Source organism: Emys orbicularis, chromosome 17, assembly GCF_028017835.1.
Source record: "Emys orbicularis isolate rEmyOrb1 chromosome 17, rEmyOrb1.hap1, whole genome shotgun sequence".
Lineage (NCBI taxonomy): Eukaryota > Metazoa > Chordata > Testudines > Emydidae > Emys > Emys orbicularis.
Genome location: NC_088699.1, coordinates 15,234,505 through 15,258,881, shown reverse-complemented (window position 1 = coordinate 15,258,881; position 24,377 = coordinate 15,234,505). Strand labels below are relative to the sequence as shown.

General features: G+C 42.1%; 1 protein-coding gene across 2 annotated transcripts in view; it reads left to right on the top strand.

Moving 5' to 3' along the window:
- The window catches only part of AUTS2 (activator of transcription and developmental regulator AUTS2), a 947,473-nt gene that overhangs the window by 243,235 nt on the left and 679,861 nt on the right, over window positions 1-24,377 (top strand). For both annotated transcript variants that reach the window (XM_065418421.1, XM_065418420.1), the window contains exon 2: window positions 13,389-13,598. In XM_065418421.1, coding sequence (XP_065274493.1) covers window positions 13,389-13,598 — 210 coding nt within the window. The remainder of the gene's footprint in view (window positions 1-13,388; window positions 13,599-24,377) is intronic.

Sequence of the window (24,377 nt, the reverse complement as noted above, 5' to 3'; positions counted from 1 at the left end):
TTACTTCCACAGGCAATCTGGCCTATGCACCTTTTCTCTCCACAGAACTGAGTGGTTCCAAATAAACACCATCTTGGCTGTGTGGTTGGAGTTGGGGTCAAGGGAGAGAGGGCGGAAGAGACTGAGAACAGCATCAGTCTGAGAATGTTTGTAAAAGGATTTAAGGAGTGAGCTGAGATGAAGTGCTTTGATATCCATCCTTCTTTCCTTCAAATAAAACATCAATGGCATGCTAGCTTGTCAGCCTTGATTTCACCAAGTACATCTGACATGACATCTTGCATCACCTCTTCAGATTTCAGATGTAGGTTTATATGGCATAGAGCTTACAGAGCTGGGTGAATGCTGCAAAAAATTATACATGAATATCCATATGGTTTTAAAAACTAAGTTGCTTCAGCTGTCTCGGTACCCCTTTTATGTTTGCTTTCTGCAAAAGGTTGTGTGATTAAATTCTGCTGTCAAAGTTTGTGTAAAAGTGAATCTTATTCTCTTGTACTTGTATACATGCAGAAACTGCATTCTAAATATACTTTCTATGAAGTCACACCAGATACCTGATTATAGCCCTGATTCATCAAAGCACTTAAAAAGCATTGTATTAAGTCCCATTGACTTTAGCACATGTTTACATGTTTAGCTTAATTGGGTCATAAACGTGCGATTCTTGTCCAGACAGGGAATAGAAACAATATAATGTGGCCTATGTAACTAATCACAAATAAGCAACCCAGATGGGATTTGCTTTTCAAAAAAAAAAAGCCATAACGTAAATGAAGGTTGTTGAAAATGTCTCAGATGAATTCAAACACTGAATGCATTTGAGAGTCACGATCCAGTCTCATGGATGTTGGATAGTGGAAAGAGGTGAAGTGTGTTGAAATAAATATGTTGCACATTATATGTTTAGATCTAGCGCCCTAATAAACACTCTATAAACATCATTAGCACACCACAAAATACATAGTTTATGCAAGATCTAAGAAAGAAAGAACTGGTATTCATGTGTCCTTTAACCAAGTCCAGAGAGAGCACAAGTCAAAACATCCTGCAGAGCCTGAGTTAGAGATAGTACAGTTCAGATGATCACTCACCTTCGTAGGTGTGGGGTGTGTGTGTATATATATGTTACAGGTAGGGCTGGTAACACCAGCTATTATTAAGGTTGCCTGACATTTTCCATTGTAAGACCCAATTTTCAGATGCTTATAACTTTTTGTTAAACTTTAACTGTTTGCTTTCAAATCTTCTATGTCAGGAGTCTGCCTCAGGCTGAATGTGTCTAGAAAAATGTCAGCCAAATCAGTTCATCCATTTCTGAGAATGAGGCTAGGGAAAAACGCATTGTTTTGCTGTGTTAAAAAAATTCTGGTGACGTTTTCTTTGAAAAGTTCTAGTACCCAGCAGCTTTGGAGCAGGGGATGGTCTTTGTCAGGGGTCTTTGCCGTCCCGGTAAAAATCTGCCAAAACATGGCCTCTGAAAAATTGCAATTGGCGCATGCTCAGTAGAGACTGCTTAGATTTTAGCAGTTAAATTCCCCAAAGATCCCATTTACACTGAGCATATTCCAGCCTGGAGCGGACCATGACTTCCTCTGCATTTGCAGCTCTCTGCTTCGTCTGGTCCAGATCTAAGCTTGCCAACTTCGTAATCTTTAAAAAACGGACACTCCAGCAGGAGAGCTGGAACCTCTCTCTCTTAGGCCCTCCCCCCTCTTCGCTCCTTGGCCCTGCCTGCTTCAGGAGGGCCTCATCTGTAGAGGTGGGGCTGGGAGCTGTAGCTGCCTGATACGGAGAGGAGCTGGCCCCAACTGAGCAGGGGCTGGTGTGGGTGATGGGCCAGCGCCTCCCCCGCCTGCAACAACCGAACTTTGGGTGTCTGGTCAGTATATCTGACCGGACAAGGTCAGGTCCTCTTTTCAACTGGACTTTCTGGTCAAAAACCTGGCACCTGGCCCCACCCTATGCAGATCTGGGCAACTGAACCGAGAGGAGGGCACCTGTTTCTCCTGTACTCCCAGTGACTGCTCTGTTGGGCCCAGACAGGGTGAGGACGCTGCCTGATTTGAATTCAGAGGGAGCTACAGTAAGACTGAGGGAGTAGATTAGGACAAGGAGCATGGGGGAGAGATGGGGTGGAAGCCGGGCCTGGAGACTAGAAGGGTGCGGGAGATGGAAACTTTGGCTGGGAGTTTGGGTGCAAGATGCCTGGGACTGGGAGTTGGGGAGGACTGTGACTGACGGAGCAAGAAAACTGGTGCTGGGAGCTGGGGGAACTGGAAATGGCTGGGCAAGGAGACTTGGAGTAGGGATGGGGATGGGGCTGGATCTGGGATGAGACTTGCTGGGGAAGAAAACTGGAACAAGAAGTCTCAGGAGTGGAGGCAGGGACTGGTTAGGTGAGAAGACTAAGACTCGGATGAAGAGCTGGGAGTGAGATTCCCAGCTGCAACTGAAGTGAATGTGAGCTGTGCTTGAACATACAAAGAGCTGTATAATGCTAAGTACTCTTTTATTTAAAAAAAAAATCAGGCATCTCAAATTGGGCACCCAAAATTAGTGGATACGTTTGACATTAATGTCTTAGTGCCACAGTTGTTCATCTGTAATTTCGGGAAGAATATTCCCCCATCTCACAAGTGTTTTGTGTAAATAAATTAATTAATATTTGTGAAGCACTCGTATACTGTTGTGATAAATGCTATAGACGAGCCCACGAGGAAACTAGTTATGCTGTCTTTAAAGCTGTTTGAAAAGTGTGCAAATTAAGGCATGGGGCCACACACTGAACAATGAGAAGAAAACAAAATATTGAATTGCTGCTCCTTAACTGTACACCATCCTTTCTGTGCACGGTGGGGGAAAAAAATAGTAGGTGATCATGTAATTAAAGACTATCATAATGCATACCCACAACGGGGCTGAATTAAGGTTGCACAAGGAACCTTAATTCTGGCATCTCCTGATTTTTGAACGTTTGACTTTGAGACCTTAATGTTCTTCTACTATAGTTTTTTCATGTGTAATTTATATCAGCAGCACCCAAAAAGGAACTGCATGTATATCAATGATATTGTTAACCACTGATTTTTGTATGAAAAATCAAAGCAATCTCGTTGCTGCAGACTCTTTTTATGAACCATATCTCAAACAGACAGCAAAGTACTCTTTCTATTGTTTCTGCCTTCATCTGTAACATCATGGGGTCCTGCAGACTGGTACAGCTTTTCATCTGCAGTTTGTTGCACAACCTCTTTTGCACAGCACTGAACTACTTTGTTGTGAGATTCAAGGGAGATGCAGGAGAGATTGGATAATAATTTTACAAAACACAAAGCAAACAAACAAAAAGACCAAGATCAAACCTTTCTGCAGAGATCTAGTAACTTGAGGAAATTGCTTGGGTTAGTGGATCTGTTAGCCACTTAGTGTGCTTGACATCATGGCTCTCTCCTCCAATCCTCAGTGTCCTACAAATCATGTAATTTCCAAAGTTTGAGAAATCCGTTCTCTTTTGTAGTGCACTTCCTATTCACCTACCCCCATGCTGTGTTGCTTCCTTAAATGTTTCCAAAAGCTTGGTTTCAGCATAATCCAGCTATAGCTACATTTAGCTGTTCTATCTGAAGGAAAAATGAATGACTATTAAAAACATCTTATGCAACTTTCTAATTTTTAAAGATTTCAGGGAGCAGTGAGTGCATCATTTTCAGGCCTCCAAGTCTTGCTGATGTTGCCAAAACTATAGTGGTAAATTAGTAAGCCGAACTAAGAGCATCACTGAAGGACATTTCCATCAATCAAGTCAGAGAATTCTTCCAAAACTCGGCGGTGTGAGTTGATCAAGATTGCCAAAGTACGATAGGAACTTTGGTAGTCATCCGACTGGAATTATTTCTTGTAACGCAGTTTTTGCAGCTGCTTGCTAGTGTGCCAGTTGTTTGGCTAACTTACTAGATAGAGAGATTCTGTGCATGCTGCTAACTAAACTTCAGGATTTCCAACTCTTAGCTGTGTAGTCTAGACATCTTAATTTCTTGATAACTAAATTCTGAATATCCAGTTTGCTGTGTTTGAAACAAACCAATAAAACCCTCCTGAAAAACAGATACTTCTCCTCCTCCTCATGCTTATATTTCAGTCCTGCACACTCCTCCCTTTACAACTCCCATTGGCTTCAATGAAGATAGAGGGTGCTTAGCATCTCCAAAGACAAGGTCCATAAAGCATAGACAAAGCTGACAGCTGCTTCCAGCTTTGTGTTTTGTAACACGTAAAACCAAATTTTCTAAATGGCATAAAAAGAACCGCTCCCTCTTTCTTCATTGGGGTCCATGACAGACACCGAACTCAGTCTTCTCATGGCTTATTTATAAGACCCTTTTAGATGCTGTTTCCTTTGAAATCCAAAGCATTCCTTTTGCAATTGACATTCTGAATAGTATGCACAACTGTTGTTTGACTCTGAAAAGTCGTCTTGGTGTAATTGTTGCTCTGGGATGCTGGCATGTGGGCTGTGGGTACTTTAAGGGAGAGGTACTACCTGCACTCCACTGCTGTCTGGTGTAATTTGAGTGATGTAAAGTTTTCGCAATGGATGGGTTGGGTTGGGTTGGGTTGTCTTCATTTCTGGATGTTCTCCGGTTGGCAGTAAAATGGGGTTACAGAACTCAGGTCTCTTTGTAACAGGTTATTTTACATTTTTGGGTTTTTTGTTTTTTGTTTTTTTTAAATGGAACATTTAATTTGAAGTTGCATTGCTTTGTAACACTTGTGGTTTCTTTCTTTTAACAAAACCACACTCTTCTCTTAAGGGTTTTATGGCAAGTATGGTGTATATTTTCAAGCTTAAATCCAGGTTAACTGTATTCCAAACTGTAAAAGTTGGGATGTGCTAGCTCTGAAATATCGTGCTTTTTTCCCCAAAAAGATTTCCATTGCCTAGGGGCATATTCAAAGCAGATTCAGAAACGAAGCCCCTTTCCAGTTCAGAATGAAACCGGAACAAAAAGTAACCCATAAAAACATTTCATGGAGACTGAGGTTTGAACCTGTTTATAATCTGAACACCTGGAGTTTCAGCCAAGAAACTCGGCCTTGTTCTCTGCTGCATTAGGGCTTCTTTCTGTGGCTTTGGCTTTACTGGGAGAAGAATCCCTCAGGATAGGCTGACAGAGCTGCTATACCAGTTCCTATATCACATATCCCTTCTTGGTCACTGGCACAGATGGCTAAATAAATAAATAAATACATTAATGGAGATATCCTATCTCCTAGAACTGGAAGGGACCTTGAAAAGGTCATTGAGTCTAGCCCCCTGCCTTCACTAGCAGGACCAAGTACTGATTTTGCCCCAGATCCCTAAGTGGCCCTCTCATGGATTGAACTCACAACCCTGGGTTTAGCAGGCCAATGCTCAGAGCACTGGTTTGGGGGGGAAGTAACTAGGGATCCCCTACACCAGGGGTTGGCAACCTTTCAGAAGTGGTGTGCCGAGTCTTCATTTATTCACTCTAATTTAAGGTTTTGCGTGCCAGTCATACATTTTAACGTTTTTAGAAGGTCTCTTTCTATAAGTCTATAATATATAACTAAACTATTGTTGTATGTAAAGTCAATAAGGTTTATAAAATGTTTAAGAAGCTTCATTTAAAATTAAATTTAAATGCAGAGCCCCCCGGACCGGTAGCCAGGACCCAGGCAGTGTGAGTGCCACTGAAAATCAGCTCGCGTGCCACCTTTGGGACGCGTGCCATAGGTTGCCTACCCCTGCCCTACACCCAGCTGTTCTCTGGCTGCTGGAATGGAAGCTCAAGGCTCTAGGCATCAGATGCAAACTAGCTTGCTGGGGACCAGATACCTAGGATTTGTGAGCGCGTTCACCCAACAAAGCTGTGAGAACGACTGCTACGCTGCCAGCGAGGCTCTGGCCCATTATGTCTAAGCTGGCACTTAGATACTACGGTGATCAATTCCTTTGAAATAAACGGGGCAAGCTTCACCCAACCCTGGTACTTTGAGAACTCTGTGTGTGCTTCAAAGCTCCTACTGTGTAAAACAGTCTCTGTGCGTCCATGCTTTGCCTCTGCTCCTTCCCAGACACATAATTTGGTTTGAAATCTTCATATTAAGTGGAGTAAGATGATGGCACTGCCACCCGGCAGACTTCAGCAGGCTTCCTGCTTGTTCGAGTCACGGCAGGAGACCATTCCGCGTATGCAGCTATTCTGTGTTAGGCACGGGGAGAGCGATTGGTTTGATTCATGTGCCTCATAGAAATAAAACAAATGGATTTTTTGTAGATTATACAGTACGCTCATAAATAGTAATACACATTTGTATTGAATTGCATGTAATTATGTATTTATACATTTAAGGCACCTTATTGATGAAAGATGCGTCTGAATGATATGACATACCGGTAGTTGGTTTTAAAATAAGGCTTATATGTTTGTATTATTTATTTAATACTATAGACGTTTGTGTGTAGGAGGGAGAGGGGAGAGAAACACCAAGATAAGAATGTATCGTTCATAGGATCAGCTATCCAATTTGAACCAGCGCTTGTGTGTAGCTGTTGAAAACTGTGCCTGACACGAAATACCAAGTCTCCTTATCTATCTAGGTATGCGTATGGCCCCCTGTCACCTTAATGACATTTATTATTTGTATTATGGCAGTGCCTAGTGGCCATGAGTGAGATTGGGCCTTCGTTGTGCTTGGCACTGTACGTATATATACACCTCTACCCCGATATAACGTGACCCAGATATAACGCGGTAAAGCAGTGCTCCGGGGGGGCGGGGCTGCGCGCTCCGGCGGATCAAAGCAAGTTCAATATAACGCGGTTTCACCTATAACGCGGTAAGATTTTTTGGCTCCCGAGGACAACGTGACCCAGATATAACGCGGTAAAGCAGTGCTCCGGGGGGGCGGGGCTGCGCGCTCCGGCGGATCAAAGCAAGTTCAATATAACGCGGTTTCTCCTATAACGCGGTAAGATTTTTTGGCTCCCGAGGACAGTGTTCTATCGGGGTAGAGGTGTAGTAAGAGATGGTCCCTGCTCCGAAGAGCTGTCAATCTAAATATAAAAGACAAGCAAAGGGTGGGAAGGGGAAACTGAGCCACAGAGAGGGGAAGTTAGACTTGCCCCAGGTCACGCAGCAGGATAGTGGCAAAGCTGGGAATGGAACTGAAGTCTCCTGGCTCCCAGTCCAGTGCCCTATTCAGTGGACCCCCATGCTGCTGCTCATCCTTATGAATTTAATATGGAATCTTTTTCTTTCTCTGGGTTTAGCTGTGCCTGCTCTAGCTCCCTCCTTTCTTGAAGTGAATCAAACTCTGCTTGCTGCAGTGATGCCCTTAGTCCTCGCCTCCACTCAGACTCTGTTACCCGCTTCCAGTCTCAGGCCAGGCCAGTGGTCAGCCAGAATGCTTTCTTCTTCTTTTGCTGCTCCAGGAGGAGCCAAGCAGTGGTAAACATAAATGGACGGTGAATGTTTTGACAGAACTCCTCTTGCTGGCTATGCAGTGTCTTCTGTCTCTCAGATCCCCTCATCCGTGACTTTGTCTTTTTGTCTGTCTTACTTTGAAAAGGGACTAGAACGTAGTAAGGAAAGGGGAGCTGCGTCATTCCAGGCTGTCTGCTGATTGCTGGGTCTGGAGGGAGCTGGAAAGCCTGTTGTTCAAATGTTGAGGCCCACTGAGGGGCTGCTCTTCCCATCGAGTGCCAAGCCTATTGTACCTCCCGTACCCTGCTAAATCAGCCCTCTGCCATCTCTTTCCTTTCTCCCCAGCAGCTTTAAAGAGAGGAACAAAGGAATTACCATAGCAGAACACATCCAGTGATGTATGTAATCCGTTATTCTGTCAGACACTGGCCTATTTCAGAGGCTTCCAAGACCGAAGGAAAAAAAATACGTCAAATCTGGCCTTTTCTGGAGTACTGTACCATACAGGGTGGGGCATATGGGCACAGAGCAGTTTGTCCTGAAGTCTTCCCCGGCGGTGCTGGTGGGGAGATGGGGATGGAGCAGGGGGTGCACTGTGTCTCCCCCGGGGGCACTGCTGGGGGGGATGGGGCGATGGGGCTCCACCTGTTCCGCGGGGCATGGGCCAAGGAGGCTTACGTGGAGCAAGGAGCACCCACAGTTGGTCGGGGTGCCGGTGCCGCCTCCTGCCCAGCCTGGGCTGGAACCCCCACACTCCCTGGCCTCCACATTCGAATAATGGTGGAGCTGGGGGGAGCTGTGTGCGCACGCGGCAGCCAGAAACCCCTAACCCGGGCCTGCTGAGCCCCGGCTCCCCAGCTATGCTGCCTCCTGCCTGCTGTCCTCACCCCCCCCCCCCTCTCACTCTCACTCACACACACACACACACACACCGACCCAGGATTATGGGCCCCTTCCCAAGTGTGGGCATGGAGCCAGTGGCGCCATTATAAACCCAGTACTGCTCTTACTGCACCACTTCCTTCACCTGCCGGTCAGTTCTGCAGACAAAAAACTGGACTCATGTCTTAGTTTTCTAGGGGCTAAATCCTGGTGAAATTGAAGGCAGTGGGAAGTTTTGCCTTTGACTTCAAAGGGATAAGATTTTGGCCTCAGCACTCTGTTATGAATCCTACCACGATATAAGGCAGCAAAAGGCTGGTGCCTGTTCTGGAGTAACTTGGTTCTGATTTCTTTGTATTGAGCAATCTAAAGTTAATGCAAAGGTAACCCACTAAATTGGAAGCGAGACCCGCTTCATGATTTGTAACTGCGAGCTGCATGTATGCATTGCTCTTGTCTCTCTTTCTAGCAGTGAGCAGAGTATATCACATCTTTTGGGGAATGCAGCAATTATCGCCTATCTGAGAATTAGGTCATGACCTTGCCCCAAAAACTTAAGGTCCCATGTGTTCACTTGCCTTGGGTGTACACTGAGAGAGGCCCTTACAGGTGAATTCCACTCCAAATAATAAACTAACTAGACTCTGCATAGTGATGGCTCTAAACTCAACAGAATTGTTGGCAAACTTAGCTCAGATATGGGGGGTTTGGTTTAAAAGATTTAACCCAGCTGTATCTGGGCTACCCTTCAGAGCAGCAGGGAATTATGGCCCATCCAGCAGCTCTCATTAATGCTAATGGGAGTTAGTCACTTCTTGATGGAAGTATTAGACCCTCGAGACATTTTATAAGTTTGGAATTCTGCCACTGTTGCATTTAGATTCTTAGCCACAGAAACATTCCTGCAGAAGCTTTCTCGCCGTTAGGGGAATATTTTCCCCACAAAAGTCTCTCCTCTCTCTCTTCCCCTCCCCTTTGGAATTTACTGTGGGTCCTGATAGTGGTTTTAAGGCACAAACACTAAATCCAATAGCCTAACAAAGTCCCTGGGTACAAGTACGATCGGGTTTGTGTAAGTGCTCCTCATAAACCAGTAGATTTTATGCTGACTTCACAGAATAAAGTGTGATTGTGAGCTCAGATATAGCATAACTTCCTTCATAATGAAGCACCTTTTTGTTTCAGTGCATTATAGCATATGAATTGTAATTCTGGCACGTCCACTTATTGTGAAGGGGGTCTGTGGAAAGTCTGGCTTTACTAAAAGAGTTTGTCAATGTATTTCAGTACAGTTCAACCGCAAATTACTGAGCTCCATGCTGGAAATACTGGGTGATTCTTAACCCTGAGTAATGCAGGAGGTCAGACCAGATGGTGAATAGATTTTAAACTCAAAAGGTACCACTATCATCAACTTGGTATAGTACTCCTCAAGTTAATCCTCAGTGAAGTCAGTGGAATTATGTTGATTTATATTAGCTGAGTATCTGACCTTAACAATCGGTGAAAAATATCGGTCAAAATATAACATCTTAGGCATGGGGATGTTATTTTAGTGGGACTGGGAAGACAAGCTAACACTTCTTTCACGTATTCCATGTTAATAATAATTACCTAGCTGCCATATAACTAGGCTTGGAAGAATTAGATTTTTAGTGGTAGATGTCGATTTCAACGTATGCACACCAACTGATAAAAATATCTATCAATGATTGATAGAACTTTACAGATGAGCAAGCAGCATTTTTCTTACTTTGCCTGAGAACTTGTTAGTGTTTGATTTAAGGATATTGACTTTGTATGTTTTGACGTGTGATGTTGACAATTTGGGTTGTACTGGTTATAATGCTTTAGCTTTCTGAATCTCAACATCTACTGTCATTAAATCATTATTCTGATCCCTCCTTCATTCTCCAACTGTGAACATTTAAATAGATTATTTTGGTTCATCAAAATTATTTTTTTTTAAATAAAAATTGAATTCTGCCAAGTCTATATATAATGCTTTTCTTCAGTGGTTCTCAAAGCTCTATACACAGAGGAGGGATGGGGAGACGAAAGCACAGAGAGGTGAAGTGCCTTGATCTTAAAGCCTTTTAAAAAACATGGATTAAGGCTACTAACTCTCCTCTGAAATGGGTAATAACAAATGGATACAACTGAGGCACAGAGAAGCTAAGGAACTTGTCTAAGGTGACTTAAGTGAATGGCAGACCTGGGAACAGAACCCGAGTCCTTGCTCTCAATCCTCTCTAATGACTGTAAAATGCTCCCTGTTCTTTTCAATATCAAAGCTGAATAGTGACCGCCTCCACTTTAACTAAGGGCTGGTCTACACTTGGGGGGGGGGGGGGGGACGATCTAAGATACGCAACTTCAGCTACGCGAATAGCGTAGCTGAAGTCGAAGTATCTAAGATCGAATTACCTGGGGTCCACACGGCGTGGGATCGATGGCCATGGCTCCCCCGTTGACTGCGCTACCGCCGCTCGCTCTGGTGGAGTGCCGGAGTCAACGGTGAGCACGTTCGGAGATCGATATATCGCGTCTTAACGAGACGCAATATATCGATCCCGGATAAATCGATTGCTACCTGCCGATACGGCGGGTAGTAAAGACGTACCCTAACTCTGTTCATGGTTTTAGGTATAAATCCTGTGAAGTAAGCATTTAGAGGGAGTTTTCTAACAAAAGCCAAATGGATGGTGAGGGGTATTTCTGTTCACTGATCCAGGTCAGGAAAATTTGTCTGGCTTCTTATATAATATTTTTGGCAGAGTCTGTGGTATTTTCTTCTTGTTCCGAACCTGCATGTGCTAAGAGAACCAATGGCACCGCAGAGCTTTCTCATGCTCGATCTTTCATTCCCAGCTTGTTCCATCAGCAGTTGTAATGTTGAAGTTACGATGAACTGAGGTCTGAAGGCTCCAGGACCGGAGCATGTGGAACCTTGAGCTAGGAAAGCTGGTAGCTTTTCCTCTGGGTGTTCAAGATCCACTCAGCCTGACGTGTTAGCCGAGTATGCTCAGTGCTATGTTGTCTAAATAGACTTGGCAGAATTCAATTTTTATTTTTTAATATTGACAAATATCTGTTTTTAAGCATTTATTTTTATCTATTTACATTTTTAAAGCTGTGGGTAATTGTATCAGATTGTGAGAGAATGAGATGGGTCAGACAATAATTATTTAATGACTAGACATTAAGGCTTGGTCTACACTAACCCCCCAAGTCGAACTAAGGTACGCAAATTCAGCTACGTTAATAACGTAGCTGAATTCGACATACCTTAGTTCGAACTTACCGCGGTTCAGACGCGGTCCACACGCGGCAGGCAGGCTCCCCGTCGACTCCGCGGTACTCCTCTCGCTGAGCTGGAGTACCGCAGTCGACGGCGAGCACTTCCTGGTTCGACTTATCGCGTCCAGACCAGACGCGATAAGTCGAACCCAGAACTTCGATCCCCAGCCGCCGAACTAGCGGCTGGGTGTAGACCAGCCCTGAGATATAAAAAGTTAAAGCTTTAACAATAAAACACAAATTGTCAACGTCACATGTCAAAACATACAAAATCCTAAAATTAAACTCTAATAAGTTCTCAAACATAATTTTTCTCTCTTTCCCGGTCTCTAAATTTAGATTATTGTTGATGGAAATATTTTTTGTTTGTTTGTGTATGTTGGGTGAATTCAACATTTACTGATAAAAACTAATCCTTCCAAATCTATTTAAAAATAGGCTCATATGTTCTAAATGTTTATAGGGAAACAAATAGTAGTGGGCTTGAGCCACAACATCTGCATCCAAATTTGATTATTACCAAGGATTTGAGGGTGTCTGCAGCAAGAGTTGATCATAAGAACGGCCATAGTGGGCCAGACAAAAGGTCCATCAAACCCTGTATCCTGTCCTCTGACAGTGGCCAATGGCAGGTGCCCCAAAGGAAATGAACAGACAGGTTATCATCAAGTGATCCATGTCCTGTCACCCATCCCAGCTTCTGTCAAACAGAGGCTAGGGACAACAATCGTGCAAATGGCAGAGGTAGGGGTCAGTTACCAAGTTTGGACCTAGATGTAAACTTCCCCAAACACTTGTGTGGGTGGGTGGTTCAGGTGAAATAATTGCAAAGACCCCTGTTAACTCCAATGGGCTTTGGATCAGGCCTTTGTTTTGCTTTGGGCCCAAATATAAATGTGCCGAAAGAAATTTGAAAGTCTAGAGACTGCTTTAAAAAACATGGTGTTTGTTAATTTAAGCATTATAAGCACATGTTGACTTAATAAATGTACAAGCAGTTGATAAATGGGTTGTGTTTGCAACTATTGGTGCTGATGAACTCACACCAAGAGGCAGGGCTGGATGCAGGTATATATGTGTGTGATGAGAGTGAGTCGTGTAACATTGTAATGAGTAATGACACTTGATGTATCTGACCCCTCAATTCCAGTAGCTTTAGAATTTTATTCTACACTTAAAGTTCTTTGGTTGAGAGAGAACCCATTAGGTCCCACTTAAAGCTGCTTTGCGCTTCTGTGGAGATTCAAAGCAGCTTTGCCAAAGTCCGTTCAGTCAGCCAGCTGGAGATTCGCAACATATAAAAACTTTTTTGGCAGCACAGAGTCAGTGCAGTTCCTCCTGTGCTGGGCCCCACGCAGCCCCTGATGTGGCCAGGGCTGGGGGATTTAGCTGACGCACTTGGTGATCCCTACCTGGCAGAACAGCCCTTTAGGGCAGGCCGTTGTAGCTGGTATAATTTAGAGCAACCCAGAGGCTTCCCTGAGTTGTTCCTGGACCAGTGGTTGGTGGCTTGAGGATCATGAACCCACAAAGGTGGTTTACTGCTTCCTTTGTGGTGCCTTCTCTGAACTGCGCTGGATACAGAGAGAGCCTGTGGATCTGTCCCAGTCTGTTTCAGTGAAGTAGAGCTGCACAAATGCAATGGGCTTGTTTTTTAACATGAAAATAAGTCATTTCCCAGCCTGTACCACAACCAATAATTCTGTATTTTCTCTCTCCTCTCCCCCTCTGCCCCACCTTCACTCTCTTGTGCAGAAGGACGTAGCACTGAAGCCTCAGGAACGTGTGGAAAAGCATCAGAATCCTCTGGCCAAGAAGAAACGGGAAGCACTTACCAATGGGCTGTCGTACCATCCAAAAAAGCACAGACTTAACCATCACCAGTACAGCTCAGACCGGGAAAATGACCGCAATCTTTGCCAACACCTTGGGAAAAGGAAGAAATTACTGAAGGGACTCAGACAGGTGGGAGACAAGTTATTTGTTGGGGGGAGGGGGGGAAAGGGTTGGATATCTTCTCTTCATATATAGTACGTGGAATCTGCTTACTAGATCCCGGTGGTTCTTATGCTTCTTTTAACCACTTTCCGGTTGGCTTATGGTTGGGCCACCTGGTGTTTTTCTTTTTTTCATTTACAGCTAGCTTATCTGGTAGGAGGAGAGGGATGCTGAGTGGGACTGTTAAATGGAATGGGAGGAAGGGAGACCTGTGTAGTGACTCTAGGTGACGAGCAAGAATGCAGGAGGCTGCAAGTTCTTCTCTTAAGCTGCAGAGCCTCACTTGGGCAGGCTGTGAGACTGGCAAGGCAGGGGAGTGCAGCGTCTCGGGGTTCTAAAGGCAGCAGAGAAGCCAGCAGGAATCAGGATGAATCTGTGGTACGAATATGCTTCTGTTGACTTGAGATTTTGTACATAGAAGCATGCGACTCCCTCTGAATAACAAGGGCAAGGTGAGGTAATTGTGAGAAGGGGAGCTGCTAATCAAGACAAATGGACCTGGAAGACTGATTACTGTACAAGGAGCTCATTTGTAGAGTGTCTGTGGTACTAGTGTGTACTCTTTTGGGTTACTAATCACCATTCCCCTGAGCAAGAACTTCACACCTACCTTACATTGCTCTTCTTACGGCAGTCGCTGTGGCTCACAGGTGAGGAAATGAAGGAGTGCATAGCATCCAGGATTACAGCTCTGGAGCCTGGCAACTTGGGCTCATAATTCAACAATCTGTAGAGAAGTCTGTTCCTCACGTAAAAAAGAAAAAAATCTTAGTGGCAGGTGTGTTATTTCCCGGGGAGGGGTGTAAAAAAAAAACAATAGCCTTGCTTCCAAAGCTTTCTTTAATTTGAGAAATATATATGTAATATCTCCTTTTGTATTTATAGCAGTTCTGTATGGAAGACTAATCCTTTGGAGACTTTCGTATATTGTGTATAAAAATATCATACGTGCTAATTTGGCTGTCAAGCTGGAGAATAGCAGAGTTAAGAGACCATACAAGTTCAAATTTGTCCGAAACTTACATGTGATTAAAAACAAGCTTTTACCTAAGATTAATACAATTCTTTCCATGTCTGTTTTTAATTCCAATGAAAACAGTGAACGACTAAGCCCTTCTCTGCAGTGTTTGCAACCTAAATGTTGCAGAACTGAGAACCTGAAAGTGGAAATGACTATAGGCAAAGGTGATTTTCATTGAGCTGAGGGAAGCTTAAAGAGTAAATAACGTGTCAGTAATAAGTAAATTGACTATTTATTCATTTTTAATAATCAAAGTTGTAACTATAGATAAAAAAATCATTTACAATATTTTTAAACTTACAATGTTTAGAACTAAGGTAGTTGGAGATTAGTGGTTCAGCACAGAGGACAACTTAAAATGCCTATTCTGCATGCATACTATTTTGTTACCTTTTACTTTTTGGAAAGTTGGTGAATCGTCTTTAATAAAGCTGATGCAGCAATTGTGTTTGGAGTAGGTATTGAAAAATTTGAGTAGGGAGTTGCCACTACAGAGCTGTTCGAGGAAGAGTTGAAAACGCAGTCGGGGACTTAAAATTGTGTGTTGAAGGATTGAAGAGGAAGAGAAGCATTTTCTATGGTCTGACACTAATTTCTGACTCTGTTCCTTTTAAGAGGATCTAATTATTTTAAGTATCTACTGTGTGCATCGTCTTCATAAAATTTGACTTGTTACCCCATTTGATTCCCATGTCATCGCATATTATCAGATGCAAACCTTCTACTTGGCTCTTAGGCAATGAAAGAGTCACCCTATGTGCTGATGGAGGTTATTTATGAGGTTGTAGGGGAGGGGTTTTTTTTGTTTTTTTTTTTTTAGAATAAATATGTACTGACTCAGAAGCTATTGAGCTGACAGATGTCATGGAAAATGTTTTCACTTTTAGCTGGTAAATCTGAGCTTAATTCCAGAGGGATAAGACTGAGAAAAGACAGAGTGAGAAGGAATAAAGTATCCTACCCAATATCAATTAATGCATGTGATTGAGGTACATCTCTTTAGATAAGAACACACACTCATCAGCAGTTTAGGGGCTGACAAATCCAGGTGATTTTAGCGCTTAAACTGAGAGAGAGAGAGAGAGAGAGCGGTATCATTGAAAAGATGGCAAAGCTTATTTAAGAAGACATACCCAGAGGCATTCAATCCAGCATATCTTTCCTTGCCTTTTTGTGTTTCAATATAAGTAGTAAACAACCTGCAGAAACTAGGCAAAGGAAAGGTTCCAAATGCAGTTCTTTTTTTTGGTACTAACGAAGCATCCTCTCTCCCTGCACCACTTCACAATCATACACCCTTATTCTTATTTTCCCCAGCCAGCACTCTCTTTCCCAGCAGTCATTTGGTCTCCTGGGGTTTTTGGATGAGACTGATTCACACCACTGAAGTCAGTAGTATTACAGTCACATCAGAATGAGAGGAACATAGGGCCCATTGATTTTAAAATTGGCAGAGAAGCAAGGATATGGGGATACTAGTGAGAAGATAATATAAGGGCTGTGGGGGATCTGCTTTGTTGGGGCTATTTTGTGTGGGTGGGTGTGCATTAGTAAAACATATTTATCTTGCATTTCAACAAGAAATGCTGAATTGTCCCAGATGTGCATGTTACATGGATGCAAAATGATACAATCTTGATGCCGTCACTTGTACTCGCACACTGGAGTGAAATTCTGGCTACAGTACAGCCCTGTTGGGAAGTGTTGCGTACCTTGAGATTGTTCATTGTTTCAATGGTGGTTTACAGTCCTGGCTGACATGCCTCTGTGAAATCTGTTATCAGCTGAATGTAACTCTCACATGCAGGATTTACAAGATGAAGCGCTCTCATCAAACGGATTTCATTCAAGTCAGCTAATTAGTTTTTGGAGGAAATCCTTGCAGTATTCATGCAGGTATTTATCCAGGTAGGCTGTAGTGACTACAGGTTTATTAAAATCCAGAAAACATGAAAATTTTTTACTAGGGAAAGGACTTTTGAACTCTGCTTTTTGTAAATATATGCCTGAGGGAGACTTGACTTGGCAATTTGCAAATGCAAGACTCCTCCGAAAATATTTTCCAACCTTTTATGTTTTAGTTCCTTAAAATTTATTGTTGGATTGTGTGGATTTTATTTTTATTATTTTTTTAGCTTTACAAATGATTTTAAATGCAAACACTTTGAAGTAAGAAAATGGATCAAAACATTTGTCATAACCTTTCAAAAATGACTGGGTTTTTAACTAGTGGTGTTTTTCGTGCTTAGTATAATAAGTGGAAGGGAGAGTGTGAGCAAAGAATTGCACTTGTGAAAAATAGTTGTGTGGATCAGCTTGTCATTGTCTTTACTCAGTGGGAGTTTGCAATTGAAGATAACATATAAGCCATTTTTTTTTGTTTTTTTAGTTTCCCGACCATAATTTTCCTACCAATTACTTTCTTCATCATCCCTAGTAGGAGGTTCTGTAGCCTTCTTTCCGGTAATGGAGAACTGATAGCGTGTGCTCCTGAGAGATCATGCAGTACAAAATATGCCGAATGTAGTGGCTGCTCCCCATAAAATACAAGAGTCTAACGCTACTGCTACTCTAGCATTGTTTCGCCTTCTGCTCAAGTGGTAGAGCCCCGTGTATTAGAATTGAAGGTTCTAGCTTCTATTCATGATGGTGACCTGTAGCAGGGGGTTGTTACACTTACCAATTCCTCTGGTATATCCTCTGGTATGAAGTTCTGTTTCAAATGCTTGTGGGCAGTTAAGAATAGGCAGCCTGAAAAAGAAGTGAAGGAAGCAGAAGATGAATAAAAGGAGTAAAAATTGGAAAGAGTCCAGCGGAGGGCAACAAAAATGATTAGGGGTCTGGAGCACATGACTTATGAGGAGAGGCTGAGGGAACTGGGATTGTTTAGTCTCCAGAAGAGAAGAGTGAGGGGGGATTTGATAGCTGCTTTCAACTACCTGAAGGGGGGTTCCAAAGAAGATGGAGCTTGGCTGTTCTCAGTGGTGGCAGATGACCGAACAAGGAGCAATGGTCTCAAGTTGCAGTAGGGGAGGTCTAGGTTGGATATTAGGAAACACTGTTTCACTAGGAGGGTGGTGAAGCACTGGAATGCGTTACCTAGGGCGGTGGTGGAATCTCCTTCCTTGAAGGTTTTTAAGGCCCGGCTTGACAAAGCCCTGGCTGGGATGATTTAGTTGGGAATTGGTCCTGCTTTGAGCAGGGGGTTGGACTAGATGACCTCCTGAGGTCCCTTCCAACCCTGATATTCTATGATTCTAGTGGAGAGACAGATGAGAAGAGCAGCTTTAATGGGGATGGGACAATCAACTGAAAGAGAAGGAAGAGAGACAAACACCACTGAAGTAGGCACCTAAAAACGATAAATGTATCACTGTTTGGGGCTCATGCTTCAGAAACTCCATTCTATGAAGCCACTAAATGTTGCTGCAGTACATGAATCATTTAAGGAGAAGGGGACTAGCTGTTGGACATTACCAAGTCTTTTTCTTTTCAGGAATTATGTACATCCTTGACTGGTGCCCCCGTTATCCAGGGAACCTAAAGTCAAAAAGCAAATGATTTTGGTGGTTGATCTTTATGGCCACTCTCCCCCAACTTCATCTTTACTATAGAACATGCTGCTATTAACTGTTCTGCTGATTTAATCATAGCTTGTTTTTCCACTGATGTAAAGGTGCTAGCGCGCTCTAGTAATTCAACAAATCTTTCCTACTGAAGATGAAATAACCGTTGCCATGCTCTGCATTCTAATCTGTGCTTGTAGTTAATAGTGCTCTTTGCACACCCTAATACAAGCCTATACATGACGGGTAATAGAGAGAGAACAGGGAGGTTGGTAGTAGCTGTATGGTTTGTGATGGCATTGGTCTGGGAGCTAAGCAGATGGGTTTGATTGTCACTTGCTGTGTGATTCCAGCGAGAGTTGACAGTGGTGACAAGCGATTTACAATGTGCTATTTACAGTTTGGGTTTGCAGTCTTTCATTGACATCTGAGTGCTCTTTGCAACTGCTTTTATTACTGCCTTTCCAAGAGCTGCTAATTGAAAATGAAATTGTGGGTGGGCTTTGAGAGACAAGCAACTGTATGTATCGTATGTAACCCTCTACAATGGTTTAATTTTTTGACTGAAAACTGTGACTTCATGTCAGGAGTGGGGCGGGGGGGAGACCCATGCGTTTGTATAGCTTATGGGGTATGTCAATATATGGTGTGCACACACACATCATATGTTTAACAGTGAAGTCCTGATTCTCCTTCCACTTAACTGGTGTAAATCAGGAGTAATTCCATTGAAATCAGTAGGCTTACACCACTGTAAAATAGCAGCAGGTCAGAGGAGAAGCACCTTGGAGTATACTGTACGTGAGGAAATAGACATTTGTGCAATACAAGGTGTACACGTAAGGCCAAATTCTGCCCTAGTGGGGGTCTAATTCTGCACTAGTGAAATGAATGGGAGTTTTGCCTTTGACTTCAGTGGCAACACAATCAGGCCCTGAGTGCTTTGAGAGTAGTACTGCTCGTAACTGGGCTTGACAGAATTCAAATTTTTTTTATAATTTCAACATATAACAACAATGTTTATTTTAAAGCATTTTTCCATTTTTATTGATTTGAAATTTTCACAGTTGAAGGAAATTGTGGATGGCTGAGACTGAGGGGAGTCAGACAATAATTACTTAATGACAGGAGATGCTGAAATTCAAAAATTGAAGCTTTATAACCTTAAAGCAAAAATTGTCAACATCACATCAGAATTCACAACGTAAATATCTTTAAATCAAACTCTTAATAAGTTTTCAAGTAGCATTTTTCCTTCTTTGCCTATCGGTAAATTTCTGTTATCACTGGAAATATTTTTTCATTGGTTTGTGTGTAGACAGTGAAATTGATGTTTACCAACATTTACTCATAAAATCCTTCCAAGCCAACTTGTAACCATAGGCAGAGTTTGGCCCATAGGAAATATTATGATTCAATAATACTTTAATCTCCTAATACAAATTGGCATTACTTTTCCCCTCCAGTTCTCTTTAGAAGAAAGGGGTATTTTTATTTAATCAATCTGTGCACAGCTGTTTTTATTACGTTAAAAAAGCAGATTCACTATATGATGTTGCAACCTACAAGGCATATATTTTGTGTTGTGATCACAAGTTAAAATAAAAGGAATAAGTCACATGCAACAAGGTTATAAAGGGAACACTATTATAATGAAGCTGCATACAGTACCTGTTGGCTTTGTATTTCACGACAGGGCACTGTTTACTTGGTTTTGTTTCTCAGTTCACCTTATTAACACCATATGTAAAACATTTCATCGCATGGTTTTTTTTTTATATGCTTCAACTCTTGTGAGGCTGGGAGGCTTCATTCACATGTAGTTTTTCTTAACTCAACCATTCGGAAAATCAACTTTTTCATGGTTTTCATTGTGGAAAATTTAGATTACAGCACTTTGCAGGGTAAGGAGAAGACAACATACAGGTAACAGTGAGCTGTGCGCACACATCAACTGGATTAATACCATAATGGGAGAGGGAGATAATAGAAGAATAAATCTATTTTAAGACTTAAGGTGTCCTTTGCAGATGGTCAGGATTAAGGAGGAAGAATTTCTGAATGGGAGGAGGACTGGGCAGTAGGTGAGGGATGCAGTTGTGGGGTATGGGTTTAGAAAAATCGATATCGGGGCAAATACTGAAAAGAATGGCCCATTTGTCAGTACAAGTTGTGCATGGGTGTGGAAGGGGTCTTAAAAGGAGAGCCTCTTTGTGTGAGATGCCTTATTTGAGCGGGCTGGAAACCTTGCTGTATTCAGCATTATCCTGTTCCTCCTCATTGTGTCATTGCAATGTTAAGTGGTTGGTTTAGCTTTTATTGCTCCGCTGATAACCATTCCTTTGAAAGGGGCCATCTTTTATTTTATTTACACACACACACACGTACGTTCTGTGTATGTGCGTGTGTAAACTCTATTATCATTCCATCTCCATTCTAACTTCCCTCTTGGAAATTACCATTTGTGACCAACTGTGCTGAAGTACAAGCAATTTTTGTGATTGTGAATGGTTTGCTTCTGAGCAAGGTCACAGAAATCTCAGCTGCACTTAACCCACACTCCCCATTTCCAGTCTGTCATGAAGGCACCCAGCTGCTGAAAAGCATCCAAACAACCGCTGGGGCCTAATAACATATAATTGAGCTCATTGGGCATAAAGGGGATTTTGGTATTCTGTGAAAAGCACTGAAGAATTATGTATTGCTGCATGCACCTATTGTTCTGCACTGCACATCCACACAGATTTAATAAAGTTCCTGGAAAGGCCCTTTGGCTTCCTTTTTAAAAACACACGCACATCGACACAATGTGAAATCCAGAACCATTCACTAAGCCAAGCAAGAGATGACAGGATGCAGCTAACCTTTTCCGAGCAACGTGATGAGCTGTGCTATGTGGTGTGCTGGAGCAAACACCTGCATTCATTGATCAACTGTTCATAGAAGCTGCCACTTTATTGAAGATTTGCCTGCAGTGACGTGTTGCAGGCTTTTCCTCCTTTATAATCGCCAGTTTCACCTGCAATTTTTCAATGAGCAATTGAATTATACCTCTCTAAATGATACACTGCAAATCTGGCAGGTCCTAATTGCTAATGATGGTTCTGAGAGACTTTCATTTGACTGTAATTAGGTTTGCAAGCAATCAGCTGCCCTTATCAGAATTGAAAACACATGTAATGTAAAATATGGCCTAGTGGGAATGTAGCATTTTCTTAGTTTAAAAGGAGGAGGGGAAAGGGAGATATTTTATTAGCAGAAGCTATGACATGTTCTAACACCTTGAAAACATCATGTGTGAAATTAATTCTGTTCAGTATTATGCCATCTGGCAATGTTATTGTTTTTATATATATATGCTATGTAAAGTGCTTTTGTTATATATACATATAGCTATGTAAAGTGCTTCCCCCCCCTTCATTTGCATAGGAGGCTCCCTTTGAAATAGTAATTGTGAGCCAAATTGATTATTAAGGCTATTGCTGCTAAATAGGTTAAAACAAATACTGGGAAGTGCCATAGACTCAAAATGGCTGCTCTGTGATAAAACCTTTCCCTCAGCACTAATGAAACTGGAAAGAAATGGGCACATTCCCCTCTACCCACACACACTGCCTTTACCAGTTAATGAGCATGCATGTCTTTAAAAGATGGGAAGCTATATCTCAGTACTGGCTCTTGGAACATAAGCAAACTAGAAAATGTCTGCCCATCGGAGCCACACCATCAAGCTAGTAAATATTTTGCTACCGGTCTCTAGAGAAGTGCATTAGGAATCAATGAAAGTCAATGTAAATTGTCTGGATCAATCTGCAGGCTCCAATTTAGTTGATGGTATATTCTAAAAAGTTCAGGATAGCGGGCCCCATCTAGGCGATAACCGTGGTTAAGAACCTGGTTACGACATGGTTGTCTCCCACCCAGGTGAACAAGATGGGTCTCTTTCATAGTGTAGATGGATAATTTCAAATGCCCCCCAAAGTGTGCTTAAAGGCTTGGATGGTCTCTGGGAGACTTGACAGAGTACATGGTAGAACTAGGTCTCTTGATACAGTTTCATTTGTAGTGTGCTTCAGATCATAGGCCCTTTAGCATGGTGGGCCGGATCTAGAAATGGGATGAAAAGTTAGGGTGTGAAACACTCACAGCTAGATCTGAACTCTGTGATATGAACCCATTTTTAGTATTTTCAGGGAGCGTATTTACTCAGAACTTGAAAGAAACAAAGTCTAGCAATGTAACCGGGATAGAAGGAGGTTCATCTGTCCTTTTTTATTTGACCATATTATCGTTGCTGCTTGGAAAGCAGTGTGGTTTGGGAGAAAACCTATGTTGGCAGATATAAGGCCTCTGAGTTGTGTACCTGATTCTTCCACTGACTCTGTGTGGCTCAGAGTCACTTTTCTGTCCCAGTTTCCTCATCTATAAAATGGAGATAATTCTTACCCTAGCTATCTTGCAGAGATGTCATGAGGATTAGATAATTCCTCTACAGAATTTTGAATATATAAAGTGATGAGTGCTTCTGAAAATTCTAGCCATAACACCCAGAAATGGAGCCAAATTTTCAAGAGCTTTCAGTTCCCATTTAGGCACCTAAATTGGCGCACCAGTCATCGAGCCATTTGAAATTGTAGCCAGAATGGGTTTGGAGCTGGTTTAGATGCGGACACTGAGCACTTGAAAGTCTCGCCTCGAGGTCTTTTGACCATTATGTCAATGCATTCTGCATTACGAAAATGTCTTTAAACTTGCATTGACTTCAATAGGAGTTTAGGGTGGCCAGTACCTTGCAGAGTCTGATGCATTATCTGTAGAACACTATCAGGGGAAATGGACAATTGGTGTCCCAGCAAAGTGTTTGTAAGATTGTCTTAACTGTCTATTGACTAGGGAGGAGTTGTCATGCCACCCTTTTTCTAACCTTTTTTTTTTTATATATATATATATAAAACCTCTTGACGTTGATACTGAATTGCAAGTGGACGGGCTTAAATGTATTGTAGTGGGAGATGAACTATATTTCATATGGCCAGTGCTATTGATTTGGTGTCTTTAAAGTTCCTAAGAATACTACCAATAAGGAATGAAGCAAAAATTAACTCTTATCGAGGTGCTTGGAGACGAACTAGGCTCTGGCTTCTTTCCTAAAGAATTGTTGAATCTGAAATTTAGGAAGGATGATGATGATGTCGTCGTGTTTTCAAAAAAGATTGGTTTTTATTTTGATTTAAGTCCGTCACAGCCCATGACCTGAAGATTTCCCTAGGTATCAACTGGCAGCCTCGTAATTCAGCCTACTAATTTTTTTTCTGGGTCCACAAAATGAAATTTTACTCAACTGAGGATTAGAGTTGAAATTACTTCATTACAACTATTCAGAAGTTTGTTTCCCATTACAAATGAAATTTAATATCATTTGTTTTAGATCAAAAAACTTCAACCTAGTGGCATCAAGTTTTTTTTTTTTTAAAGCAATATTCCTATACACCACCTTCTGAGGTAGTCAAGCACAAAGCTTTTCAATGGGGAGACCATTTTATTTCAATGTCTGTTGCAAACAAATGTGTAGAATAGGAACCCTGAATATCTGAAAAGAGGACCATTAATGAGAACACCATATTTCAACATTGACATAAAATGCAATGGTATATCTTGAGTGTTGGCATCTACAAAACCAGGGAACTGAAATTATTATTTATTTATTTTTTTGAGTATATACTGTCTACCTAAGCTTTTCTCTAATAGGAGAAAAAAAAGTTCATTCTGGTTTCTTTTCAAGGCGTTATTGTTGGTATGAGTAAATGCAGGGTAAGATACTAAACAGTGCATGAGTTAAGATAGAATGTAACCCAAACATCACTGAACCATTTTCATATTCCTGACACTGAACATCAAAGCTTCCTCATCCACCTCCCCCAGAATTATGGGTCTGGCTTCCTAAGAAAACAACCTCACAGATGAACAGAGAGGCCTAAACTATAAATTTCAGAGGCTTATCCCTTCCAATACATAGGTATTAACAGCTGCTTTCTAGTTTAGCTTCATTAGAATCAAGAGTAAATGGGTATATGAATGCCTGTGTTACCTCAGTCTAGCATTATGCTTTCATTATTGCTTTCACAGCTAGCAATGCTTTGTGAAGTCATCACTCTGGCT